General features: G+C 32.6%; 1 protein-coding gene across 3 annotated transcripts in view; it reads right to left on the bottom strand.

Annotated features, from left to right (window-relative positions):
• Positions 1-23,512, bottom strand: part of Klhl1 (kelch like family member 1) — a 411,513-nt gene that overhangs the window by 24,011 nt on the left and 363,990 nt on the right. For all 3 annotated transcript variants that reach the window (XM_074043248.1, XM_074043250.1, XM_074043249.1), the window contains one exon: positions 15,755-15,917. In XM_074043248.1, the coding sequence (XP_073899349.1) occupies positions 15,755-15,917 (163 nt within the window). The remainder of the gene's footprint in view (positions 1-15,754; positions 15,918-23,512) is intronic.

Genomic DNA, 23,512 nt, shown 5'->3' with positions numbered 1-23,512 from the left:
AGTTCAAATTCAGTTTGGCCTATAGAGCAAGACCTTATCTCAAAAGCAATCAAATGAAAAATAAAATGGATATTAGGAGACAATTAAAAGTTTCTGTCATAGCACTAGGCTTTTTCTACCCCAAATATGCTTTTATATCCTACATAATTTTTAAAACACATGTAGGGCTCCTTCTACATGTTTCTCGGTAAGTTCAAGTGTATCTCCACTAGAAAGGCTTCTCCACACATTGTCTTGTTCCTTAAAATTTACTTTCTTCATAATCTGTACTATAGATACAGGTATTTATCATTTCACATATTTCACAGACATTTATAGAAAGTGTTTCCAAAACCATTACCTAAATGTTCCAAATTATGTTAATATTAAATGCAATATTCACTCAGTATATTTGCTTACTCAAAAATAATGTTCAGATGCCCTTTCCTATGCATAACAAACGCAAACTCAGCCTTTTCACATCTCTGAAGCAACTTTCTAGAACCAGAACTATGTTTGGTCCTTCATTTCGAAATTAATGGTAAACTCTTTCATCTGTTATACTTGTAGACACTGCTGTGGAAATCCTGGTTCATCATCTCTCAGGGAGTCTTTTCATGTGAGAGACTTAGTCGGACTTATTCAGTCCTTGTAAGGACAAAACATTAAGCAAGATTTCACCAAGCTTGTAACAAGTTTTAGGACTGCTTTTGTCCCTGCTTATAGAGAAATGTAGGTGCACCTTGCAAAGTCAACCTGAGACTTGCTGTTGTCTAACAAATGATGGGTAAACAATCTTTGGGCTGAAGTCTGATAGAGCCCATCTGCCTTAATTTCATTATTAGAGTGTGATTATATTTACTAAAGGAATTTTACAAATATGAAGATTAATGTAGATTAAGATTCACCACATTACAAAATTTACCAGAATTTATCCATGCAAAGATTAGCAGATAGTTCAATCTTAATTTTTCCAAGGATCAATGCCAATTGCCACTTACCACCAATTATAATCCTATCATTCCATTTTGGTGTTGTTTTATTTATTTGCCTTTAAGATAACGTAATTTCCCTGAGAGCGGACTTGATTTATTTTCTCTGGTATGTTATCACAGCCAGTACATGTTTGTGAATTTTTTTTAAAAATTATAAATATAGTTCTCTTTTCAATTTTACAAAAATGAGGTTCATCTGTGAAAAGGTTAATGAAAAACCTACTCTTTAAATTCCACTGAAGCAAGACTTTGACAAATAACAGAGAAAAGTATCAATCATGTGCCTTGGGAACACAAAAAAGGAAAGATTAATTTTAACTGTGCAGATTAAAAAAAAGGTGCATGAAAAAATGTGCAGATTAAATGAGGTTTTCAATAATGGGGAATGATGTAAATTATTGCATTTAAGTTTTGTTCAAAGCAAGTCTTAACATATTTGTAATACTTATTGACAGGATTGCTCTTAAATGCAATAAATGTGTCCTGTTAGTACTGATGTTATCACAAGGAATGTAATGCATGTGAAGAACTAGAGCTATAGAGTTTTCAACATATTAAAGATCAGGTGAAAATCTGAGGAGAGAAGCCTGGTAAACAGTGGGCATAGGTCAGTGGATAGTCACAGTTAATACAGAAAAAACTAATGAAAGTAGAATCTAAGCAGAGAAATTAGTATATGGAAAGGCAGATGGGTAGGTGTGAGCAATCAAAGTATGTTCAGGGAAAGTGAGCAATTAAATATGGCTGGATACCAGCTGAATGCAAGACAGGTGATGAGGACAAAGACTAGAGAAAGAAGGTGTAAATCATTAGCATCTTCCAGACTACAGAGGTCGAAGTGACTATAATCAAATAGGGAACCAAAATGAGTTGTTTATTACTATATTTGTAATTCTGATGCATGGTTTATCTAGTAATCTTTGAAAATACTGAAATACAGCTTAAGTAACTCAACTATTGTGAAGGGATTCTAATAATGTTATACTTTTTTGAGCACCTACAAATTCTTTTTCAGTAGTAAACAATGCCTATAAAACTGAAACGTGGGCTAGAACAATAATCCCAGCTACTCAGGTGGTGGAGATTGGAGAATATCAATTCCAGACATTTCCAAGCAAAAAGTTTGAGAAAGCATGTCTCAACCAATGACTGGATGCAGTGGCACATGTCTATGTGTGACATGTAAATAGGAGAATCATGGTCAAGACTGGCCATGCCATACTGAGAGACGTGATCTCAAAAATAAGCAATGTGAATAGGGTTGACAACGTAACTCAAGTAGTAGAGAACCATCCTATTAAGTGTGAGGCCCTGAGTTTAAGCCCTAGTAGTACAAAAAACAATGAAATGCAGCCATACCATCCACATCTCTACCCTTTAAGAGTTTCACAATGTCTTTACCTTGCTCAAGTTGCTATCTGAGGCTTACCTTTCCTTCCAATTGTTTGGGTGCACTGTCTCCTATCATATTTCAAGTAAACTTGACTTGCTTACTTTTGTTTGCTTTTCATACTTAGGCATGTGACATACTTTGTTCTCATTAGTATGCTTCTTCACTTGTGGAAAATCTGACAAATCAATGAAGTCAGCTAAAAAATCATTTCTTTCAGTACATCTTAAAGTCATAAATATTTAGAGGCTATTAGTAGACAGTAAGAATTCAGTAAATGAGCACTTTCCTTTTGCTTCCTTTCTATTTATTTCCTTTCTTTTTAATGTGTGAGTCTATGATACATTAAAGCACATAATTTTGGGTTCCAGTTTTAAGAAAAATAATTTCAAAATTTGAATGTAAAAATAGAACAAAGTCTTATGAGTACCATACAAATGATGTGCCTTGAAGTTTCAGGCACTATGTTCAATATTGGCACATGCTAGAGGGATAGGCATCTATCCCTTCCCGCTTGATACTTTAAGCTGTTTATGCTTCAGATTGAGCAGAAACTGCATCTTTAACATATCATTTTTAAGTGAATGAATCCATTCCATGATAGTAAATCAAGACATAAACACAGTTGTAATGTTTTTATGTTGTTAGATCTTCTAGAGGTGGCAACACATATTTAATATAAGTCAAGCCTGCTTGTAGATGTGTTCAGACAGTATCATTATCTGATTTGTAAGCTAACTTATGAAAACAAACAAACAAAAACACTTCTAGCTGTAAGAGCCATTTATTATTTGGAGAGTCAGACATTATGACTAACCTTCACGCCATAATGCCTGTTCAGTCTTATGTTGCAGTTTCTTTATTAACCAAGGATAACACTGACTGTCCTGGCTTTTTTAATTAATCTATCTTATTGGAAGACTGACCAAATTGTTTCACAAAATTGATAGAATTTTGTTCTTAAATCTGTGAGAACATATTTACCAGCTACCATCCCTGAGCCAATTTCTTGTTTATCCACAATATATGGCATCATAAATAACCTAAATTTAAAAGTTGTGCTCATTTTTTATTAGTCTTAATTGGGAAAATTATTTTAAAAAATAGTACTCAGTGAAATAACAGGTTAGAATGACATATTAGTAATGTGTGAAAATAAGAGAAAAAAACTGCCGTTAGTAAAGGTGAAGAAAAAATTTTTAAAAAAACTGTTAGAGGGTGATGTTGAAACAATTTTCTGCTATGGCTTTCAAGTAAAAGGTCACTTTCTAATGATTATGTTTCTGTCAAACACAAGAAAAACATCTAGACATAAAGAGACAGTCATTAAACCATAGAATTCTGAGGCTATTAACTCATACGCCTGGGGTTGGAGTAAGGTGCCCAAATATACCTGTAATGTTTTGATTTAAAGGAGAAAGATAATTTTAAGCAAGGAATGAAAGTATTCACAATATTTTTATGTAATAAGATTAAAATGTCATAAAATTTACTAAGTTAAATGCAAATAATGTTAAGAACAAAATCTTTAAGTGGGATTAATATCATATTATGATATCTGTTTTGAAGGATGGTAGTGAAGTACATCAGAATTTCATAAAGTATTGTATATCCTGCTTGACCAAAAAGTAACCTGAATAATCAGCTCATTTGAATACATAGCAAATCAAAAGTGATCATTATAGAAGAAACTTGGTGGACAATCAATTTATAACAACATTGAAAACTGCCAAAAGATTCTTCATTAATATTTTATGCTATTTATTTCTAATTAAAATGGATGATACTTATAAAAAACACACATACATTGATATATTTCAAAGCCTTATGTAAGAATCACAAAGTTATAGTGCAAAGTAATTACCAATATAATATATATTAAAATAACATATTCAAATACTAATTTGTTTGTTTTCACTTTACAATAATGTAATGAGTGAATTAGTGTAATGAAGAACAGGGATGCTACTCATCCAAGTTGAGCAAAGTTTCTATGTCAATGAGCTATCCTTCAATAAAGAACATACAGAATGAATCTATTATGGGTAATAAAATGTCACTAAATACTTTAGCTATTACATGCACACACACACACACACACACACACACACACACACACACACTTTTATTTAATTGTCAGAAAAAGTAGAGGGGAAAAACTATAATTATATCCACAGGAGAGAGGAGCCATTCTATTACTGTAAGTTTTACTATGAATAGACATGTATACCAGATAGTTTTTCTATTAATATTTGATATAGAAGAATGCAAAAATTTAATATTAATTTCCAAATTAAGTGACTTTAAGAAAAATGGTATAATGCACAAAGAAAAGCAAATTTACTTTCAAGAGAAAGAAAAAGGTAGAAAATTAAACTTAATTATATATAACTATATACATATAATTCTCTGTTGTTAAGTAAAATATTAACACAAATGAAAATATTTTCCTTATTGACCTTAAAAGATACAGCAGGACAAAAGTTATAATTAGAGAAGAGTGAAAATATGTTGTGGTTATTTCAAATAGAAAGAATTCCAATAAATTTTTTCTACACACCTTATAGGTGAGGTCATATGGAAAAATTGATAGAAGAATTCTTTAGTTCCTCCTCCTGACAGTAATGTAAGAACACTTCTAATTACTTTTTATGCGACATCCCAACATTATGGGATCAATAAGGTGTTCATAATCTTGAATCCTTTCCATTCTTATGCATCAGCTATTCCAAGCAGCAGTGATTGTAGGAATTTGGGTTTATTCTTAACAACAATAGGCAAAGAAATATAGCAGGAATATTTACAGACAGTACTTGATAATGAAGATGATGGTAGTGGAAAGTTTGATAGAGAAAACTATACTGGAGAAAATGAATATATCAAGCACAAGAAAATAAGCAATGTTGTTAGGGAGCTTGTTGATTGACTTTTCATAACTATAGTCCATCTTTCTATTCATATCTATAACAGATTTTTTAAAATAATGATGCATGCTTGCATTAATTAAATTTGTAGAACAATATTAGAAAGCAGCATTTTGAGAACAACTACATGTGCTACAAAAAAATTAAGGGTGTTAAATACTTCATTGGAAAATCACAAACACTAAGTAGGAAAATAAAACAAAATTCAGAGAATATCTTTCTGTAATATTAAGACATCTTACTCTTCATGCAATGTGTATACTTTATAATTCAAGTAAAATATATCACTTTGGGTGATATAAGAGTTTTTTTAAGTGGAGTGTAACACATGCAATTGAAATAAGCTGGTTATGACATAGATAGGAAGTCAAAAATGTCATGTAAGACCAGGCGTGGTGGCCCACACGATAGTACCAACACTTAGGAGGCAGAGGCAAGAGGTGGAAGACAGGAGTAACTTAGCAAGTTCAAGCTCAACTTTGGTAATTTAGTGAGACCCTGTATCAGAAAATAAAAAAAGATACCACATAAGGAAAATTAAAATGTAAAAAATTTAAATCTGCTTTGGAAACAATAATGATCATAAGAAAACTAATGCTGATGCAATCTGCATTTATAGAACAAAGAATATCCCAGGTTAAGAGGAAAAGAAATACAGTATTTGAAAAGAATGGAACTTTATTGCCAATCAATCAGTGTTAAAATACAAATATAACTAATATTATAAATTCATAGTAAATGTATATCCTAAAGCAAAGGCCAAAAGTAAAAGGGAATAATCAGACAAATCTTTGAAGGTAGAAACTTTTCTAAGCAGAAAGAAGACATGGTTGACATTATTAAAATGAATTTCCAAATATTAGCTTCAAAGAATGAAAAGTAGTCACTGGATTATACCATGGCAAACATTTTGAGTTTTGAGAGGGACATGCCAAATTTTAATCTGCTGTCTCTTAAGGCCATGCCATGCCTGTATATTCAGCTTTTGAGGTGCAGTCTTGATGCTCTATAAACTCCTTTTCTGCTTTGTGATCCAATTTCCTGTTAGTATGTGACATTATAGGGTGGCAAGAGAGACTGAAAGACTATGAGAGCAAGTGTCTTGCTCCTTGTTATTACTTCTTATTCCTGTGAGTGTCACCTCATTCCCAGCAAGAGTTCATTCTGTGACATCAGTTGCATCTGGGTTGTAGATTTTCCAGCATTTTCAGAGTGAGCCTCATTGAGATTACTCAGCACCATTAAAATGAGCAGATTGATACCCTGTCCTCAGAGCTATGGAACCCAGGCTAAGGGGACACTCTTCTGTACTGAGGTATTAGCTCCAGTTCACCAGCTGCCCAAGCCAACCATCAAGCACGTCTTAAATTCCAGCTGAATGGAGAGCCCTTCCTTCAAATTTCTAAATCTCAATAATTTTAATCTCTTCTTTCAGTTCCCTACTCCATTAATGGCAGCTCTTTCATTGAATGAATACAGTTATGAGATAGTGTTCTCTTATAGACCTTTAAATTACCTACTTAACTTTTATACCTACTAACACAGTGGTTGTAGGATACTTTAACAACCCATTATCATCAATAGACAGGTCATCCAAACAAAAAATCAATAAAGAAATCCAAGATCTAAAATATACAATAGATCAAATGGACCTACTTGATGTCTACAGAACATTTCATCCAACTTCTACACAATATACATTCTTCTCAGCAGCCCATGGAACCTTCCCAAAATATATCATATCCTAGGGCACAAAGCAAGCCTCAGCAAATATAAGAAAATAGAAATTATACCATGCATACTATCTGATCACAATGCAGTAAAAGTAGAACTCAACAACAAAAGTAAAGACAAAAACCACGCAAACAGCTGCAAACTAAATAACTCATTACTTAATGAACAATGGATCATCGATGAAATAAAAGAGGAAATTAAAAGGTTCCTGGAAGTCAATGAAAATGAAAACACAACCTACTGGAACCTATGGGACACAGCAAAGGCAGTCCTGAGAGAAAAGTTTATAGCCATGAGTGCATATATTAAAAAGACTGAAAGATCCCAAATCAATGACCTAATGATACATCTCAAACTCCCAGAAAAACAAGGACAAGCAAATCCCAAAACAAATAGAAGGAGAGAAATAATAAAAATAAGAGCTGAAATCAATGAAATAGACATCAAAGAAACCACACAAAGAATTAATGAATCAAAAAGTTGGTTCTTTGAAAAAATAAACAAGATCGACAGACCCCTGGTAAACTTGACTAAAATGAGGAGATAACAAACCCAAATTAGTAGAATCAGGAATGCAAAAGGGGAGATAACAACAAACACCATGAAAGTCGAGGAAATCATCAGAGACTACTTCGAGAAACTATATTCAAATAAATTTGAAAATCTTAAAGAAATGGACAGATTTCTAGGTACATATGAGCATCTAAAACTGAACCAAGAGGAAATTAACCACCTGAATAGATCTATAACACAAAATGAAATTGAAGCAGCAATCAAGAGTCTCCCCAAAAAGAAAAGTCCAGGACCTGATGGATTCTCTGCTGAATTCTATCAGACCTTTAAAGAAGAAGTGATACCAACCCTCCTTAAACTGTTCCATGAAATAGAAAGGGAAGGAAAACTGCCAAACACATTTTATGAAACCAGTATTACACTTTCCCAAAACCAGGCAAAGACACCTCCAAAAAGGAGAACTATAGGCCAATCTCCTTAATGAACATTGATGCAAAAATCCTCAACAAAATAATGGCAAACTGAATTCAACAACATATCAAAAAGATTATTCACCATAACCAAGTAGGTTTCATCCCAGGGATGCAGATGTGGTTCAACATACGAAAATCAATAAATGTAATAAACCACATTAACAGAAGCAAAGACAAAAACCACTTGATCATCTCAATAGATGCAGAAAAAGCCTTTGATAAGATCCAACACCATTTTATGATAAAAGCACTAAGAAAACTAGGAATAGAAGGAAAGTACCTCAACATTATATAAGCTATATATGACAAACCTACAGCAAGCATCATACTTAATGGAGAAAAACTGAAACCATTCCCTCTAAAATCAGGAACCAGACAAAGATGCCCACTATCTCCACTCCTATTCAACATAGTACTGGAATTCCTAGCTAGAGCAATTAGGCAAGAGGAAGGAATAAAAGGAATACAAATAGGTAAAGAAACTGTCAAAATATCCCTACTTGCAGATGACATGATCCTATACCTTAAAGACCCAAAAAACTCTACTCAGAAGCTTCTAGACATCATCAATAGCTACAGCAAGGTAGCAGTATATAAAATCAACATAGAAAAATCATTAGCATTTCTATACACTAACAATGAGCAAACTGAAAAAGAATGTATGAAAACAATTCCATTTACAATAGCCTCAAAAAAAATCAAATACCTACGTGTAAACCTAACAAAAGACGTGAATGACCTCTACAAGGAAAACTATAAACTTTTGATGAAAGAGATTGAGGAAGACTATAGAAAGTGGAGAGATCTCCCATACTCATGGATTAGTAAAATCAACATAGTAAAAATGTCTATACTCCCAAAAAGTAATCTACATGTTTAATGCAATTCCCATCATAATTCCAATGACATTCATTAAAGAGATCGAAAAATCTACCAAGACATTTATATGGAAACACAAGAGGCCACGAATAGCCAAGGCAATACTTAGTCAAAAGAACAATGCAGGAGGTATCATGATACCTGACTTCAAACTATATTACAAAGCAATAACGATAAAAACAGCATGGTACTGGCACAAAAACAGACATGAAGACCAGTGGAACAGAATAGAGGATCCAGATATGAAGCCACACAACTATAACCAACTTGTCTTTGACATAGGAGCTAAAAATATACGATGGAGAAATAGCAGCCTCTTCAACAAAAACTGCTAGGAAAACTGGTTAGCAGTCTGCAAAAAACTGAAACTAGATCCATATATATCACCCTATACCAATATTAACTCAAAATGGATCAAGGATCTTAATATCAGACCCCAAACTCTAAAGTTGATACAGGAAAGAGTAGGAAATACTCTGGAGTTAGTAGGTATAGGTAAGAACTTTCTCAACGGAACCCCAGCAGCACAGCAACTAAGAGATAGCATAGATAAATGGGACCTCATAAAACTAAAAAGCTTCTGTTCATCAAAAGAAATGGTCTCTAAACTGAAGAGAACACCCACAGAGTGGGAGAAAATATTTGCCAGCTACACATCAAAGGACTGATAACCAGAATATATAGGGAACTTAAAAAACTAAATTCTCCCAAAATTAATGAAACAATAAAGAAATGGGCAAGTGAACTAAACAGAACTTGCTCAAAAGAAGAAATTCAAATGGCCAGAAAACACATGAAAAAATGCTCACCATCTCTAGCAATAAAGGAAATGCAAATTAAAACCACACTAAGATTCCACCTCACCCCTGTTAGAATAGCCATCATTAGCAACACCACGAACAACAGGTGTTGGCAAGGATGCGGGGAAAAAGGAACCTTCTTACACTGTTGGTGGGAACGTAAACTAGTACAACCACTCTGGAAAAAAATTTGGAGGCTACTTAAAACGCTAAACATTGATCTACCATTTGATCCAGCAATACCACTCTTGGGGATATACTCAAAAGACTGTGACACAGGTTACTGCAGAGGCACCTGCACACCCATGTTTATCGCGGCACTATTCACAATATCCAAGTTATGGAAACAGCCAAGATGCCCCACCACTGACAAATGGATTAAGAAAATGTGGTATCTATACACAATGGAATTTTATGCAGACATAAAGAAGAACAAAATGTTATCATTCACTGGTAAATGGATGGAATTGGAGAACATCATTCTGAGTGAGGTTAGCCTGGCCCAAAAGACCAAAAATCGTATGTTCTCTCTCATATGTGGACATTAGATCAAGGGCAAACACAACAAGGGGATTGGACTTTGAGTACATGATAAAAATGAGAGCACACAAGGGAGGGGTGAGGATAGGTAAGACACCTAAAAAACTAGCTAGCATTTGTTGCCCTTAACGCACAGAAACTAAAGCAGATACTTTAAAGCAACTGAGGCCAATAGGAAAAGGAGACCAGGAACTAGATAAAAGGTTAGATCAAAAAGAATTAACTTAGAAGTTAACACACACGCACAGGAAATTAATGTGAGTCAACACCCTGTATAGCTATCCTTATCTCAACCAGGAACACTTGTTCCTTCCTATTATTGCTTATATTCTCTCTTCAACAAAATTAGAGATAAGGGCAAAATAGTTTATGCTGGGTATTGAGGGGGTGGAGGGGAGAGGGAGGGGGAGGAGTGGATGGTAAGGGAGGGGGTGGGGGCACGGGGGAGAAATGACCCAAGCCTTGTATGCACGTATGAATAATAAAACAATAAAAAAATTAAAAAAAATTTTATAACTACTTAACAAATCTTTAAATTATCTTTCCTTAGAATAATTGCTAAATAAGGTTCAATCTCTTGACTGAAACTTATTAATATAAATGCCATCAAAATATCTATAAGAACAAAGGTTTGTGTTGTAAAAACAGACATGAAAAATGAAAATTCAGTAGACATGCACAGTTCTATAAAATGGTAGAATATAAATAATAAACAATATTTTGAATTTTAAAGATACAGGACAAAGTCATTAAACTACTCAATCCAATTAGCAGATAATATGAGATGACACAGGAAAATTTCTTCTAGACATAAAGTCTAATAAGGTACAATCAATAAATTCTTTATATAATGTAATAATAATAATAATAATAAGATATTTAATTTTCAAAATATGTGAGGAAGTCCACAAGCCAAAATGAAAAGGAGAACGTAGCAAATTTGAAACAGGGAAAGACCACAGAGTACAATATCAAAAGAATATACAATGGTTAATACATATATAAAAGATGTTTAAATTCATTAACTCTTGGAAATGCAATAGAAAAAACACAAGAATGATTAAAAACAATACTAGCAGTACCATGTTGGTAGGGTCTGGGACGCCTAAAACTTTAGTAAGTAATTAATATGTGGATAAATCAGGGAATCCACTTTCAAAAACTTTTAAGCCATGTCTACTAAATGGAAAAACAAAATACTATTAGGCTCATACACCCAGCTCATTTTTGTGCATATATTATCAAAAGATACACACAAGGGTTTTCATAGCCTTATTCTTAATAGAAAATAGTGCCATTTACTGAACTTCCAGAGAATCAGTGAAAAAAATATTGACATTCTATTAAAAAATAAAAAAAAACCAACAGCAGCCATTAATTTTATTTTTATTAAATTTAGAATTTGAAGAACTAATCAGTATGACTAGGCAAGTAGGAATTAAATAAGGATATGAGAGAAAATAAGCATAGCCTCTATGTAAACTCAAATTAGATTAAGAATAAAAATAAAAGTAAGTAATCACACTAACAAACAGACAAAAGAAGACAAAAATTAGTAATAAAATGAACATATGCCAATAACAAATTAGAAGGATAACAATTTAAATGAGACTATAACAATATGAAATTGATTACTAGTAGTAGCCGTAAAATTAGAAGCAAAGTCTAACTGCTATATGCTCAATTTTAGAATCACTAAAAAAGAAATTTTAAAGGAAATAGATATAACTATATACATAAAATTTCTACTATAAATTATTTCTGCTGTTGAAGAATATATACTTATTGAGTTTAATAAGTTATGACAGATAAACTTTGAAAATGTCTATATTGTGATATTATCAAGTGAAAATCAGCTTAATGTACTAATGGAAAATGTGAAATGTGAAATGTTTTATAGGTCAATGTAGGTGCAAAATAATAACTAGAAAGTAGACTACAAAAAATAGTAAAGGAATAATGCAACATGAACAATTAGATTTATTTTAGATCTGTGATATGATTTAAAGTAAAATATTTATATAAATTACCTCATAAATAGATCAAATAAACTTTTTGACAAATTATTCAAAGGAAATTAGTAAGATATAAAATCAATACTGATTTTTAAATATAAAATTTTTTAAAACTATAGATAATAATTATATTATTAATATTATAAAGCACATCCTTTAAAATAACAACTGACATGTCAGACTTCAAAGCATTAAAAAAGATTTTATCAGGAGAGGACAGTGACAAGTACCCCTTATATTACAGCTATTTATATTATTATTTTAAAAATAAAGCAATATAGTAAGAAGGAAATAAATGTAAATATTAAGAAGGCAAAGACAATATTTGTTAATGTATTCCTTAGAAAACTTATGTATAAATTTATAAATTTAGAAAAGAAATAACATGCATTTAGTGAAATGTGTATTATACATACCTACATAAATTATATTCTCCAGTTTCATTCTGTAATTATTAATAAGCAAATTTATGAATAAATGTAATATAAAAAATGTTTAGAAATATAAACCAACAGAAATAAGCTTTGAAAGAAGAAAAGAGAGAAAAGGTTAGTTCGAGAAGAATTAATTTAGAATGTAACACACAGGAACAGGAAAGCAATGCGAATAAACTCCCTGTATAGCTATCTCTATTTCAACCAGCAAAAACACTTGTTCCTTCCTATTATTGCTTATACTCTCTCTTCAACAAAATTAGAGATAAGGGCAAAATAGTTTCTTCCTGGTAGTGATGGGGTAGGAGGAGAAAAAGAGGGGGCAGGGGGAAGGGGGGAGAAATGACCCAAACATTATATGCACATATGAATAAAAGAAATTTTTAAAAAAGGAAAAAAATACAATTATAAGAGAGATAGGCACCCATTATAGAACTGTTTGCATATGTAGAAAATTGTAGTGAAAAACCACTTACCCGTAATTTTAATACTCAGACATAACTTTTGGTGGTTTATAGTATATTTTGGTACCATATTTCTTCTACTTTGTGAAGATAATTTATATCATATTGTATATAAAACTTTTAAATCTACTTTTTTCATAATGTTGGTTCGTAAACATTTTACATTATTTTAAAAATCCTTAAATATAATTGTAGTGGCTATGTAATATGCACTCTTATGGATGTTATAACATTTGGGAAAAAATTTCCAGTAAATAATTCTATGATAAAAAAGTATATTGAATTCTGACATAAAAATATATCATATTTAAAGAAAGCATATCTTTCTAAAATTAATGTGTTAATATATATTCATAGGCAAAATCCCAAAAGAATGTTCTGAGTGTTGGCTTTTGGAAATATAAGAAATTTAACACTAAATCTCAAATGAATAGAGAATAACAAACCAATAGAAAATATGAAAAACAATAAATATAAAAATGTATTTTCTCTCTGAAATAAAAGAATATATAATATATTTATATGTGGATACAACTATATTGAGTGGTAATTCACTTTTTTATTCCTAAAATGATATCTATTCTACTATGAATACAATTTTAAATGTAACATAATCCAAATCATCCCTGATATAGATTAAGCCTCAAAAAGCCTAAACAGAAATATGGATTGTTATAAATACATTATACAGAATTGGTGTGTCGATTAGCAGATGAATTAGACTTAACAAAACATAAGCAATTGTCAGAAAGATGATGAAATAGAATTTCCAGCAGAATTTCCCAGAAACATCAATTTAAACAGCTATTAATCAATGAAAATAAGTGCCTTCATCATAACTAAGGAACCACATGAGAGATTATAGCACCTGGGTGTAGCAAAGAAATAAAAGACATAGTGAAGAGGGTAGGAGGACAGATTGATATCATCTGTGTTGCCTCTGCCCCACATCCCAGGCAGTGTAGTATGCAGAGGGAAACTCCAGTGTGAGACTGAGAAGAAAGTGAGAGGTAACTTTACCTCAAACCCTGATACCAAGCCTACATGAGTAAAATCCAGTGCTAGGAATGCTCCCACTGTCCCAAACTCCAGGCCAGTACTCAAAAACTGAGTCCTGAGCCCAGAATTGATGTCAGAGAGGGTTCCAAAGCACCCAGCCTACCTGATGCATGCACTCCACACTGGTGTGCCACACATAAATATTCATAAATGCAATTTAAAAAAAATTATCAGACTAGTTGCATTTAGTTTAGCTTGCTTACACAAAATAAATAATTCTTTTTACAATTTAAGTGAGAGAAACAATTTATTTAACAATACACCATAACAGTAACTATATATTTATACACATAAATACTTAGGAAAAAATCATCAACATTTTAAAAGGTTAGAGAGTAATTATGTTGGATAAAGAATTTGTTCAATACTGTTCAGTAGGTATACTGAACAGTTACTATGCTCAGAGACATAACAATGAATGAAGCAGACAAAATCTTGGTATTTATTAAATATATATGCTAATGAAAAGAAACAAAAAGCAATAGCACAAGCTATTTCCAGAAGATTGAGTAAACTCTGGAATAACATGCACAGGTCTATTTTAAATGGGCTTGGAAGTAATAATTATCCATGTGGACAAATTTTGAGATGAAATTGAACAATGAGGAAGACCTAGGCACATGAGAATTAATGTGAATAGCAACTCAAGCAAAGGAAAGAGCAAATTTAAAGTCTGTGTTGAATGATAGATCTTGGCATATTTGATTCAGACCTAAAAGAGCAGTTTTATGTAAGTGATAAAATTAGAGGAGCCAGAGATAACATCTAGCGGGTTCCTTTAGGTAAAGATTTACACCGTATTCTCATTGCAAAGAGAAGTCATCAAAGAGGACTGACTCATTTGCTTCTGCATTAAGGACTGCTCTGGAAGTCTTACTAAATGGACTGTAGGGAAATATGTTTAGGGAGATCACAACTGAGCGGATTTACAGTGGTCTAGGCAGGAGGTGCTATCACCTTTGCTTAGGACTATAGTTCTCATGGGTGTGAAAGGAGCTGAATTTTGCTCCATCCAGGAAATTTTGGGCAATCTCTGGATATGTTTTTGTTTATCTCACTAAAGTGGAGAGGTAGAAATAATTGTTGGCAACTAGTGGGCCCAGGATGCTGATAAACATTGTTCAAGACTCAGGACAGAAACAAAGAATTAACTGGCCTAAAATATCAATAGTGTTGAGGCCGCGAGCTCCTGATTTCAAGTGACAGGAATGGAGAGTCTTGAAAAGTGACAGGCTGGTATAACCATGCAGAGAAATACATGCCGAGTGCCAAACACTTTTCAAGGTTACTAGACTATGTTATCAGGAAGGCTATAGATATTCTCATGAAATACTTTTGACACATCTTGAATCAGAAACTAATGTTAAGAAATTTGAGTTTCTGTTCTGTGTGGAGAAAGCACTGATCTTTATTTGCTAATTGTCCAGGAGAAATAATTTTAAAACATCAAACTCTTAAAATATTATATACTTTTTTCAAACTTGCTTATTGTTATTTAAAATGAATATTCACTCACTTTCTTATCCAATTGAAAAAGAGAGAGAAAACTACTTACTTGCCATTCAGTGCTGCTACACCAACGGTGCTCCGTGCAATGGACATGCTTGCTACAAATGTCCACTGCTGGTTCTGTGGATCCCACCTCTCCACTGTATTCAGGTAACTCCAGCCATCATGACCTCCTACAGCATAAATAGGGCCTTCAAGCACTGTTACACCTAAAACATTGGAGAAATGAATATTGTGCTTGCAGTTAACAATATTGACTTTATACACTTAAAAATCTTTTAAGAGAGAGAATGAATGCTATGTGTTATCATAATAAAATAAAAGTCAAAGATATTGAATGAATTCCCTTCAAAGTGATATTTTAAAATTTAAATTAATAGTAGAAAAGTATGATCTCATTCAACATAGAGTCTGATTGTTAAGAAAGAGTTGCAGTGAGGTAGAAACTGTCTACTGTTAACTGAATCATTCTATTAAAGTTAAAATTTAAAAGCACTGGTAAATATTATGGTCTGCATGCTTTATAAAAGAAAAGATTCCCTGATTTATGACCATATGAAGAAACACATCTAAAAATGTGATATTTTATGCTTGTGCCTCTATTTTTGAAGAGTGTTTCTATGTTGTAGTTTACAATACCTTTGTTATTTTAAACAATGCTAACTTAAATAAATGGATATTATGAATTCGAATTTAAAGTTAGTCTTCTGTGTGTTTTGGCTTTCCAATAACTTTATGATAAACTTATTTATGGCTTAGAAAGTAAGACATCTTTCAAATTATTAATTGACATCATGAAATGCAAGTATTTTTAACCAATAAAATTAAGAGCAAGTCATTAATGAGAGTATATCATACAATTCCCACTCATTGATGTTCCTCTAAATTCATTTCTTCGTAGACAAATTTTCTTAAATGTTGAATACACACTAAATATTTTAATGTCATGTCCATATTGATTGAAGTGGTTTCTTTATCTGTGGAGAAATTCTGATGGATATACCCAAAATGGATAACATTAACTATATATGATTGACAAGGACTTTGAAGTGCCTGTCAATTTACCCTACTTCAAAGTTGACAGTTTTCCCAAAAAAAAAAAGCTGACAGTTTAGATTGTTACAAATTTATGCATATTGCTAGAAGACAAGACTGCTAGGTCAAAGTGGAAGGGCGATTTGTATTCATAGCAATCTCAGTAGTCAAAGCAACACCAATTTTGGTTTTTCACTGGTTCCCAGAGTTTCAATTCCCAAAGGAAAACCATAGAAAGTAAGAAAGCTGGACTTTAAGGTTTCTTTCAGTTTGACCAAATTTTAGAGAGGTTCTTCTTGCTTCAAGAGCACTGAGCACATTATTTCTCTGCTATTTTGTTATTTAAATCCTTTTAAAAAGCTCTCACCAGTTCTAAGCCTTTGACTGTCTTTCTCAGGACCTGAGAGTAGTCCCTCTTAAATAAGACAGTGCTACATCTCCCTACTTCTCTGCAAAACTGAGAGCCTAAGTTCAATTAACACCTTGCTCCAAATGCTAAAATTACATATAGAAAAGGAGAATGTTTCTTTGTCTTTTGTAAGACCAATTAGCAAACTCAAATTTCCTAGGAGACCCCCACTTGTCTGAGCTCTTAAAAAATCACTTTTTAGTGGAGTTCAGTTGAGCTAGAGTTCTACTTTCTTTTCTGTATTGTAATAATCATCAAAAAGGCTTTCTTGCCCACTTGTGCCTTCTCAGTATTATTTTCGCTTGAGAAAGTTCAAATGAAACCTGTATAGGCAGTGGTTTCTATTACAGGAAAGAAAAATAATTTATAGTGGCCCATAAACAAGCAAAACCTTTATTTTGGAAGGAGACATTATTTTTAAGTTATAAGCATACTAGTCTTCTAATTTGGGTCTATATTCAAAGAATATACACATATGACATCAACTTTTTTTAGAGGAGTAAATGCAGCTGTGCACATGTATCAACAATAAGTAAAATTATTGAGATGAAGATTAAACACCAATGAAATTTGAACAGCAATGCTGGAATCCTCATTTTACTGACTACTAGTCAAATAAGTACTATACTTTAGGATAGGCTGTGAGCTTTAGATTAAGTAGGGCATATTTTTATTGGTTTCTTCTATCTTTCCTCATGAAAATATAATTATCAGAAAGTACCATATCTAATAAAGCTAATGCATTTGGATTTATTCTAAGAGCAAATGCAAATCAGTGAAGAGCTTTAAACATATGGAGAGTCTTATACATACATTTTGGTCTTTTTAGGGCAATGGGTTGGAGTTAGATTGAAGATGACTAGAGGGAAATTGTAGTTATCCAAGAATAGAAGTTGGTGTTTTTGACTAATAGAGGTCAGTACAAATAGGCAAATGAAAAATGTTTCAGCTGTATTCTGGATATATTGCTATTGGAACTTGCTGGTAGGTTGGCTGGGTACATGAACCAAAGGATGTATTAGTAATAAAAATTATTAGGCAATTCAGTAAATTTTAGGGAGAAAAGAAGTTTAGAAAACTATTTTAGGAGAGAATTAAATATTTATTTCTTATTTATATTTATTTACTTATTTATTGTGGTACTGGAGATTAAGCTCAGAGCCTTATGCATTTGGAGGTAAATATTCTGCTATTTGAGCCACACCCACTCAAGAGCAAGAACCTCATTTTTATCTGCCATGTTTGAGGGAAGTGTAAGATATCTAAGAGGGCATTTAAATAGGCTGTTTAATGGATATTACTGCAGTTCAAGTCAGTATCACAGTTACTGGTATAAATTTTGAAATCATCAGTAGTTTAGGGATACTTTTAAAGGCATAGAACTTGATAATATCAATTAGGAAAAAGATATACACAAAGAAAGTAATAGAGACCAAAATCTATCACCACTTAACTTCAATACTGGTTTATATTTAGCTTTTAAGTTTACTGGCCTTTTATTTCAGAGAGAGGAGCTATCTCAGACTTCCTAGTGTTTTTATTATAATAATATCCTTTCACATCTAGCACAAAACAACAGAGAGAAAAAATGTCAGAAAGTAAGTGGGAGGGAAACCAAAGCATTTTGGGTACTGTAATCATTTAACTTTTATACCAATGGCACATTTCCATTGGATTTGGAAAGAGAGACGTTCTCACTGACTCTGAGAAATGGGTTCTGGAGCAATACTGTACAAGTTTCAATTCATTCTGGTTTAAACTTTGCTATATGTCTGAGAAACAACATCAATTTGTGACTTATTTGTTCTTTTTTTTAATTATTCATTTATTCATATGTGCATTCATTGTTTGGGCCATTTCTCCCCACTTCTCCCCACCACCTCCCTCTCACCCTCATCTCCCCTTGGTTCTAGACAGAACCTGTTCTGCCCTTTTCTCCAATTTTGTTGAAGAGAAGACATAAGCAATAATAAGAAAGACAGTGTTTTGCTGGTTGAGATAAGGATAGCTACACAGAGAGATTCCTAGCATTGCTTCCATGCACAAGTATATTACAACCCCAATTGATTCATCTCTATCTGACCTTTTCACTAGTTCCAGATCACCTTCCTATATTGATCTCTGTCAATTTAAGGTTTCTGTATTAGTTCCTCTACAGTGGGGACATCAAACACTTTCAAGTTTTGAGTTTCCTACGTATCCCCATACATACTGGGGGTATGTGTTCTCCCCTTAGCGTGTGACCCAAGCACAACAAAACTGCTGCAATTGCTCTACATCTAAAGTCTGTATATGAGGGAGAACATACGAGTTTTGATCATCTGAGCCTGGCTAACTTTGTTCAGAATAATGTTCTCCAGTTCCACCCATTTACTTGAGAATAATAAGATTTCATTCTTCTTCATGGCTGAGTAAAACACCATTGTGCATAAGTACCACATTTTCTTAATCCATTTGTCAGTAGTGGGGCATCTTTGCTGTTTCCATAACTTGGCTATTGTGAATAGTACTGAAATAAACATGGTGTGCAGGTGCCTCTGGAGTAACCTGTATCATATTCCTTTGGAATTTGTCCTTAATCATTGAAGATTACTTGATTTTATGGAAATATTTCACTCTGAAATTATAATTTACATAAATTCTATAGCAGTTATTTTGATGATATTTTAATCATAAGAATACGACCACGTACTACTACCTAGGTTGTTTCCATTCTAGAATAAACTCTGGTGCCACTCTCCATTAATATCAGTCTCCTTCCAAGGAAACTCTTTTTTTCTGATTTCTTTCCTTATGTAATAATTTTTCTTCTTTCAAGTTATAAATTAAATTGTCATTTTTTGAGTCATCACTCTGTAAAGTTGCATTTCTAACACTTTTATTTAAGCATCCAAGTGAGTTAATCCCTTATCCTTTTCCTTATGTATTGTTATAAACTATGGGTATTACTACTTTAAAGATCTCTTGCTTTGCTGATGGAAATTTTCCTTGTTTCCACTTTAGGGATTTAAAAAAATTAATCTCAAATATATACTTTGTTGGAGCACATATGAGCTCATTTCTCTGGATGTGAAATTGCTGTGTCACCACTATTCTTAGGTTGAAATTTCGGTAGCTACAGTCAGAAATCTTTCCAAAGGATTTTCAAACCAATTTTTAATTACTCCTATAAAGGAAAAGAAAAATGTTGACTAAATATCACACCCAAACTACATTTTTAAGCCTTACTGCAGTAATTTTATGACATAGAATTTTAGTGTTTTCGTATTTGTTTGATACATTATCCTTTTCATTTTTCTTCAATAGTATATTGGTTCTTATGTATAGAATGTTTTATATTTGCCATTTCTCAGTGTTGAGGTTCTTGTTGAGAGAACACAAAAACTTCAGTTGGTCAAATAGTTGGTCAGATTCTCAAATAAGCCTCACATGAATGAGAGCTCTCACGTACCACCAAGATTTCAAAGATAAATGGGATCTTGTGGCACTTAAGAGGCAGGTAGATGTCCTGGCCATTTCGTCCATGAATCTCCTTCCTTTCCAGGATCTTACTCCCTTTTGTATGGGCCTCCATGAAAGTTTTAAATGCTAATTTCTGCCATTCATGAACTTCAGGGAGTCCTAGTTACAAGATTTTGGCCCTGCCTCTTTGAACCTTTGATATAAATATCTATAGGAAGCAGAAATACATTTTGAGTTTATCTTAGTACTGTTACCATCTCTTTTGAATCTTGCATTTCTGTCTCAAGTACTAACTACCTTATTTTCTTTCAGATACCCTCAAAATTTTGACTTGTGTACTTTATTCAGCTTTTATGGTTGTATGCTTTAGAATATGTACTTTAGAAGACTTCCATTGATTGACATATTCCTTCAAACCAGAACTTAAACTTCTCTGACTTACCTTTTAACTTTATTTTTGATATAAATAATGAGTGATACAACATCAACATAATTACTGGATGATCAGTCTGTCTTACCGCTTTATTGGTTTTTCGTAAGTTAAGTGGGAAAGTTTATGGAGATAGAAAAGTAGCAAAAAGGAGGGCTCCAGAGTTGGAAGGGACCCTAACCAAGAGGGTGGTCCTTGATTTTTGTTTAGACATATGCAAGAGTTTCCTTTAGCTCTACAATTTACATAGGTAAACTTATTATTCTCACAATACTGCAACTTCCTTGTTAATAAAGTGAGGCGTAACTATAGTAGCTATCTCATGGTGTTATAGTGAAAAGTGCAGGAATTAATGCATGTTAATCACTCAGAACAGAATGTTATACATCATAGTCATGTGATTTTTGTAAGCTCTTGTAATTGTTATTGATATCTTTATATTCAAGTCTCAGAGTGGATACAAAGGAAATTCATAAAAGAATACATGGAGCAATCCCATAAGCGTTTTAAATTGCTGCATATAACTAGTAGTCAGAATAACCAACAAATTAAAAAAAAAATCTTTTTTTCAACTTAACCTAAAACAAATCAAACTTCTTTGGGAGAAAATCGAATGTTGCCGAGAACATTGGGAATGAAAAATTCTTATATATTGCTTATGGAACACAACTTAAGGATACAATTTTGCAATTAAATTTAACAATGCTTAGTATAAATATAACAAAGCATATTTTATAAAAAATGAACTATTTTATAACTGCATTACTTATAATAGAAAACAAAATGGAGTAATTGTCATATAAAATTAATAAATATTTAATATAAGTCAAGAAAACTTTTAGATAATCCAATAGTCTTTAACACATGTATCTATTTGTTTGTTCTAAAGAAAAAAAGTTTACCACATCTCTTACAGAAATGGAATAGAGTTATATTTGAGGAAAGAATTTGGACAACAAATCTAAAAGCAATGAAAGATTTTACATATTATTATTAAATAAGCAAGGCATTGCTGGTGAGCATATTAGAGAAAGCAGCTAGGCAAAATGAAGAGGAGTTATACAATTATGAATTCTAATACAATTGCCTGGGTTGAAATCCCAATGATTACCACCACCTATGTGACATTGGAAAAAAAAAATTTGAATTCATTCCATCCCAGTATCCTTAACCTTAAAAAGTATAATTCATTAAATTAGAAATATGATGAAATACAAAACACATACACATATAGTAGTGCTTGGAAAATACTATGCTCTGAGTTTTAATTGCTATACGATGTTGAAAAGCAGGAAGGTGACAGGAGAGTGAGGTATGTTATCACCCACAAAACTTAAATTACTTTCCTAAGTATCTCTAGTTGTAATCAAATCTCTGGCCAAGTAGTAGAGCCCCAGGATTATTGTTTATTTTTATAACCTCTGTTTGGAAAGTATCCATGTTTCTCTTGCAAATACCCATACTTTTAACTTCCACATTCAAGAGAAGGGTATTTTTATAGACTGCTTCAGGATTGTCAAGCTGTAACTGCTATAAAGTGATTTGTACGTTTCTTGCACCTGTTATGATCTCCTTGCAGAAGGGTCTCATTAAGTAGAGTGAATAATTGGACCAGATGATTTCAAAATCAGAATGATGCATTTAGCCTCTTCCTTATGTTTACTAAAAATATCTTTACAAATGCAGTAGGTAAAAATATTTTCCTGCTTCCAATGGTAACATAGTATTCAAAAAATAAGCATCTAATGAAAAGAAGAGAAAATTTTAAAATCATTGATCACAATAGGACACAATGCAGCATGTTGCTTAGGGATATTTTTCACTATTTTTACAAAATCATGCAGGTTTAAAATGTCTTTCGCTTGATCCACAAAAAAAAGTAAAACCTAATTTATTTTGGTGAATTATATTCCATTCCTTCCTTGACCAAGAATAGTAAGTGTCTAACTTGGCTGCATATCAAAATCACCTGGGAGGCTATGAAATAATACTCATATTTATCTGGATTGTAGAAATTCTAATTTGATGGAACTGGAATGAAGTCTAGACCCAGAGCTGTTTTAAAGTTCCCATGAGTGATTCTTATGTACAATGAAGACTAAGAATGGCTGCTATAGTGGAAAATGATATAGTACAGCCGTGTCAGACTGTCTCCAACCAATAATCTGCTTACCTTAGAAGTTTCTAATATAGTTCACCAATATCTTATATGTGTGTTTGTACATGCATCTGTGTGTTATGTGTTAATATATGGAACCAAGACTGACATAAGTTTAATAGTCAGCTTTCATCCAATTTTATTCCTATATAACTTCCATTTCATAGATTCATTCATCATCCACTCACCTTTCCAAAATTTCTGTCACGCTTTCTATAAGTTCATACCCTCACAGAGTGTATAGAGTGAAGAAGAAGGAGAGAGAGAGAGAGAGAGAGAGAGAGAGAGAGAATGAGAATCAATGAAGTAC

The sequence above is a fragment of the Castor canadensis genome, chromosome 10, assembly GCF_047511655.1.
Source record: "Castor canadensis chromosome 10, mCasCan1.hap1v2, whole genome shotgun sequence".
NCBI classification, from domain to species: Eukaryota; Metazoa; Chordata; class Mammalia; order Rodentia; family Castoridae; genus Castor; species Castor canadensis.
The sequence above is the reverse complement of the archived record's forward strand: the minus strand, read 5'-3'. Positions and strand labels throughout refer to the sequence as shown.